General features: G+C 38.9%; 1 protein-coding gene across 6 annotated transcripts in view; it reads left to right on the top strand.

Moving 5' to 3' along the window:
- PHACTR3 (phosphatase and actin regulator 3) overlaps positions 1 to 2,042 on the top strand; it is a 171,018-nt gene extending 168,976 nt beyond the window's left edge. For all 6 annotated transcript variants that reach the window (XM_050917778.1, XM_050917779.1, XM_050917781.1 and 3 more), the window contains exon 13: positions 1,501 to 2,042. In XM_050917778.1, coding sequence (XP_050773735.1) covers positions 1,501 to 1,516 — 16 coding nt within the window. In that variant the 3' untranslated portion in view covers positions 1,517 to 2,042. The remainder of the gene's footprint in view (positions 1 to 1,500) is intronic.
- The last annotated feature ends 3,958 nt before the right edge of the window (positions 2,043 to 6,000 follow it).

Consider the following 6,000-nt stretch of genomic DNA (forward strand, 5'->3'; position numbering starts at 1 on the left):
CAAATAATTATACATGCTAATGATTTTTCAGACAGCTAACTGATGACGTGCATGCAGTTACTGTGTCTGGTCATGCAATCATGGCAGATGCACACACAATGTGTACATATTTTCAAACACACACATACACTTTTCTGAAAATGTAGGCTATCAACAGAGGGATCAGCTTGAGCACTATTCTAGCTTGTTCACATTTTTTGCCATTATTGAAGGAGTTAAAACAGCAAACAGGTGTGGTAAAACAATCACATATAATATCCATTAGGTACTTTTGAGGTACACAAGTCAAAGGGTATCAGAACTTATGAAGATATCTAATTTCACTACCACACCTCCTAAAAAGGCATTAATAAAAAGGTTTTGAATAATCTCATGATAGATTTTAAAATAATTCTATGCATTATACCAAGGCTTGCTTGCTGTGGAATTACTGTCACCATCACATCCCCTTGCTATGTATATTCAGGTATATGGCATTTACCAATTATGATTTGAACAGTAACTGTTAAACCCGGAAGATTATGTGTCTACTAGCATCATTTTCATATGTAATGGGTATGCCCAAAATGATATTCTAATTAATTCATAATCATGCTGAAAACATCGTCTGATACTGTAAACTGCTTGTTACATCATTAAAAACCTTTTAAAGATGCCACTTCAGTTCTACAACCACAATAATGTACTACAAACATGCTGGAATGAGTCAGGTGTTTTGCTACTATTGTCATGTCAAAATTGCATTCTGCCTATCTGTTATTACTATCATTATCTAAATAGAAGCCAAACTATGGCAGGCACTTTGCAAAAACACGGCTCACAGCCTCAAAGGTATTTAGGTGGCTAACTCCTATTTAAATCAATCAGTGATATGCCTAAATATCTTTGAAGATCTGCACCACAGTCATTGTTTTGGGGAGTACATTCTAAAAAAGGCAGAGAAAGAATGAAGTAAAGAGAAGCAATTAACATACAAGCAAAGTGGTAAGGGTGATGATAGGCACATCCTATTAGTTTTTTTTTTTGTTTCCTTTCCAAAGTTAAACCCCTGAAGTATTCCTTTCTTCACAACTCCTAGTCTTTCCCCCACACCAATTCCCAGCCTCACTTCCATCCTCCTTATTGGTAAATACATGATGGGGAGATTTGGAAGTGGGAGTCGAAGAACGAAAAGAACATAACAGAACTCAAGGAAGAGAGAATTTGTAGTTGAGGAAGCCCACATGCAGAGACGACTTTCGCCAGAGGCAATCAGTAGCACAGGACCAAAACCAAAAGGATAAAATGCTATGAACCTTAGCATATTATTAGTCATATTGGCCTTATATGTAGAACATGTTGGGGATCTTTCATGAAAAAAGATGCTCTAGAAATGTGATTCAATGGTATTAAACAAAATGGACACATTTTAAATAGTACTATTTCTTATTGCAATAATATATTTTAAAAAATGCTGTTATAAAGTGATTTTTAAAATGTCTCTCTTTTATAACCTTCTAGATTTCACAGGCCATAGAGATTTTCTTCTGAGAAGAATTTGTCTTTACTTTTGATACTGCTGCTGAACACATATCAGGGAATGTATAAAGGTCTTTCCCTGAAGTTCAGTACACAATAACCTGACGTTTGTGTGAGAGAAGGACTGTGCAGGTGAAATCTCTGCAGCATGTACACACAGGAGCTACCAGAGGACGTACTTCGCTCTTTGATGCCTGAAGAGTGATCGCCTGTGGGGTGGGAGGATCAGTTGAAAACAAATGAAGTAAAGCTACTGGAAGGAACTGACTGCTCTCCTATAACATTTGTTTTGCAGCATATCTTGGAAAAGGAGATGTTGTGCATGTACAGGCTTTACCATTCCAGGGCCTCTGACATAATGGACATGACGCACTGTCATTCAGTATTATGTTGACAAGACATTTTGAACTAATCACAATTAGTTTGTAAAAAACTTACGTTCATGTTATACAAAATGATTTAATGTATTATAATTTTTCTTTTTTATATAATGTCTAACGAAAACACAGCTGCAACATTTTTGATTCCTGTTATTTTTGTTCTTTAATTAAATGACTACTTATTGCAGGAAATGAGCGCACTTCTTTTAAATTACTTTTTTCCCGGGGGGGGGGGAATTGAAGGGGAGGGGGATTTGTAATTATTATGGGCCAGATTTCCTGCACCACAAAAGTCAGCACACACCCAGTCTGGGAGACCACAATCAGTGGAATTTAAACAATGGGCTTCCCATCTTGTGGAGGAAAGATATTGGACGAGATGTTTACAACTGGAGTTACAGTAAGCTGAGCTATGACAGCTGAGGACTTTGTAAGAAATGTGATCCGTCACTACAGTAAAAAATTACTAAGCTTTGGCAAATTTAAACATGACATAGGTAAACTGTTAAATAGACTTTATTGACTATCAAACTATTGATAGTTGTATTCTTTTTCTAGTAAAATGTATTTGAGATTTGATAACTTCCTGATGAGGAAAAAAGATCCTTCTACTAATAAATATTTACTAAAAACAAACCTAACAGAAATGATTATAAGCAAGATAGGCCACAACACTTAACAAAATCCAGAAACAATGAGAATATTTGCCTAAGTAAGGAATACAGGATTTGGCTAAAAATCATAAATATGTAAGCGATAATGTTAACAGTAGGTAATATTGATGAAAGTGTGAGTGATACTTGCATAAGGTATTCTGTTTCTTTATATCAGAGGGGTAGCCGTGTTTGTTTTTCTGTTTCTTTAGTGACTGTAATAGAAGTGCCACATACACATTCAAAGCAACATTTTGTCCATAGATGTTTAAAGTTCTATCCTTTGTAAAAGTTTTAAAAGTAAAAAATTTTGCGTAGGACATGTCAACCTCAAGCCAGCAGAAAGGACCCCAATGAAGACATGAAAACAAATAAGCAAACAGATAAAAGGTAAAGGAAATTACAGATATAGGCTCCTGGTAAATGACTGCAGGATGGTGTGCAGAATTAATACATCTAATGGATGGACTAATTCCTTTTGGTCCTCCAGTGATCAGCACTGGAGTGAAATGTCTCATTTAACTACAATGATCTATTGTACTCCCTCCACAATAATAGGAGTTATGAATGTACAGAACATACTGATAATATACTTAGTTGCAGCCATTGCTAGAGGCCATTTGTGGATCTTTGCAGGGCATGTGTCCAAGGCATGATTAAGCACCTGCTGAACAGTTCAGATTAATGTCTAGCTAGATTTAATTTTGTATAACCTTATAAATATTGGTCACTTAGACCTAAGTCTAACTGCCTGAGTAACCATCATGATTTAATCCAATGATTTGTCCCTTTAATTACCCGATTTTAGAACTTGGTAGCCTCATCGTGGAAATCTATATCATCATGCTAACTGGTACTTTAACATTTTTATTAGAATAATCCAACCACAAGTTCTGATATTTGACAATCATAAGATGAATGAAAATTCAGGAGTACTACAAGGAAAGAGTGAAAACATCAACTAAAGAAACACCTCTCAGTAAGAAATACTTTTTCTAACTTGAGAGGGAAAACAGATGAGCCTTGCAGTATAAACAAGATCATGGGTTGTACACTTATTATTATTATTATTTGCATTATCATAATGCCTCATAGCCCTGTCAAAGACCATGACTTCATCTTCTGTACAAATAGCGCAAAAAGACAATCCCTGCCCCTATGCGCTTGCAATCTAGGTACCAGGTTTGGAATTGAGCTAAACATTTTAGTTTACCAGTGATTCACCTTCCCACTAAGCCCTCATTAATAAATACTACTTTGATAAGAAAATGGTTCTGAAAAATAATATAAGCACAAAGGAATATTAATGATACATTAGTCAGGGCAGCTTTTTTTTTAAAAAAATGCAACTACATGTGTATTATTTTTACAACATACAGATGCAAAGTAAAAAAAAGCATTTGTATTTTATACAATCTTCAAAACTCTGCAATTTTGTCAAAGAAAATATTAGTTTAACGCATTCTTGAATAATTCAAGCGTGCTGGTAAGAAATCTTTGATTCATATCAGAAGGTCCACCTAGTGGAAATGACAAGTAATCACATATTAGGTCTGAGAGAATTTACCAGTTGATTTATGACTTAATCATAAACTATAACCAGCGGAGATATTAATCAACATTTGTTAAGCTACACGGACAATCATGAACTAAGTTTCAAGATCAATCAGACAACCTGCAAAGAATTTTTTTTAAAAATTGGCTTCTGCATTTTTTTCTTCTTTATTATACTTAAAGAACTACTGGAAGGATGACATCACAAGAGCTAAGAAAGTGAAAACTGAATGTCTAAAAGGGAAAGGAATTTTTAATTGGACTGTTTAAAGCTCTTTTTTTATTAATTCTCAGTTAAGTTTAATAACTAATATTTTGGATAAAATAATCCTTTGTGAAATACTTGATATGCTCACCCCTTGACTTAATTCTTTAGCTCACAGTAGACTCCCCTGAGGCATCCCCGAATTCCTCTAGCTAAAAGGGAGGACCAAACTTGTCATTCCTGATATATTTATGTCAAACAAAAGCAATGCCCTCGCTCAACTTTTTGGTCTTTTTATATACATACTAAAGACACAAATACCAGCACAAGCCCATTTTTTAATAAATACTTGATTGGTCACCTTTTAAGAATTACTTTGGTCCACCACAAGGATATTTCAGACAAAACAAGCTTCCTAAAAGCATTAAACCTGTGCATGTGGTGGAAGAGGCAGAATGATTAGGGACAAGGGGACAACAGAATTTTTCACTTCTAGGTCACTGGTGAAAATCGAGGCCTGGGTCTTCCATGACTAACAGTTATCATCTGATTATTGTTTGGTGGCCCATGTGATGTAGAGACTGTCACTACAGAAAGAACATATAAGACGGTTACTCACCTTTGTAACTGTTGTTCTTCGAGATGTGTTGCTCACATCCATTCCAGTTAGGTGTGCGCGCCGCGCGTGCACGTTCGTCGGAAACTTTTTACCCTAGCAACTCCAGTGGGCCGGCAGGTCGCCCCCTGGAGTGGCGCCGCCATGGCGCTCAATATATACCCTTGCCGGCCCACCCGCTCCTCAGTTCCTTCTTGCCGGCTACTCCGACAGTGGGGAAGGAGGGCGGGTGTGGAATGGATGTGAGCAACACATCTCGAAGAACAACAGTTACAAAGGTGAGTAACCGTCTTTTCTTCTTCGAGTGATTGCTCACATCCATTCCATTTAGGTGAATCCCAAGCCATACCTAGGCGGTGGGGTCGGAGTGAGAAGTCGCGGCATGGAGCACTGCAGATCCGAAGGCCGCGTCCTCTCTTGACTGCTGGACCAGGGTGTAGTGGGAAGCAAAGGTGTGGACCGATGACCAGGTCGCTGCCCGACAGATTTCCTGGATGGGCACACGGGCGAGGAAAGCCAGCGAGGACGCCTGGGCCCTGGTAGAATGTGCAGTCACACGGCCCGTAGGAACGTGGGCCAGCTCATAGCAGGTCCTGATACAGGACGTTACCCATGAGGATAACCTCTGCGAGGAAATGGGAAGCCCCTTCATACGGTCCGCTACTGCCACGAAAAGCTGGGAGGATTTGCGGAACGGTTTGGTCCTCTCCACATAGAACGCGAGAGCCCTACGGACATCAAGCGAGTGGAGCTGTTGCTCCCTGCCTGAAGAGTGAGGTTTCGGGAAAAAAACCGGGAGGAATATCTCTTGGTTGATGTGGAAGGCTGAGACCACCTTGGGGAGAAAGGCAGGGTGTGGCCTCAGCTGCACCTTATCTTTATGGAAGACTGTATACGGGGGGTCTATCACGAGAGCCCGGAGTTCCGACACCCGTCTAGCTGAGGTGATAGCTACTAGAAAGGCAGTCTTCCAAGAGAGAGAGAGTAGGGAGCAAGTAGCTAACGGCTCGAAGGGGGGCCCCATGAGCCAAGACAACACCAGGTTAAGATCCCAGGTTGGAGCAGGGAGTTGGA

Source organism: Gopherus flavomarginatus, chromosome 11 (assembly GCF_025201925.1).
Source record: "Gopherus flavomarginatus isolate rGopFla2 chromosome 11, rGopFla2.mat.asm, whole genome shotgun sequence".
NCBI classification, from domain to species: Eukaryota; Metazoa; Chordata; order Testudines; family Testudinidae; genus Gopherus; species Gopherus flavomarginatus.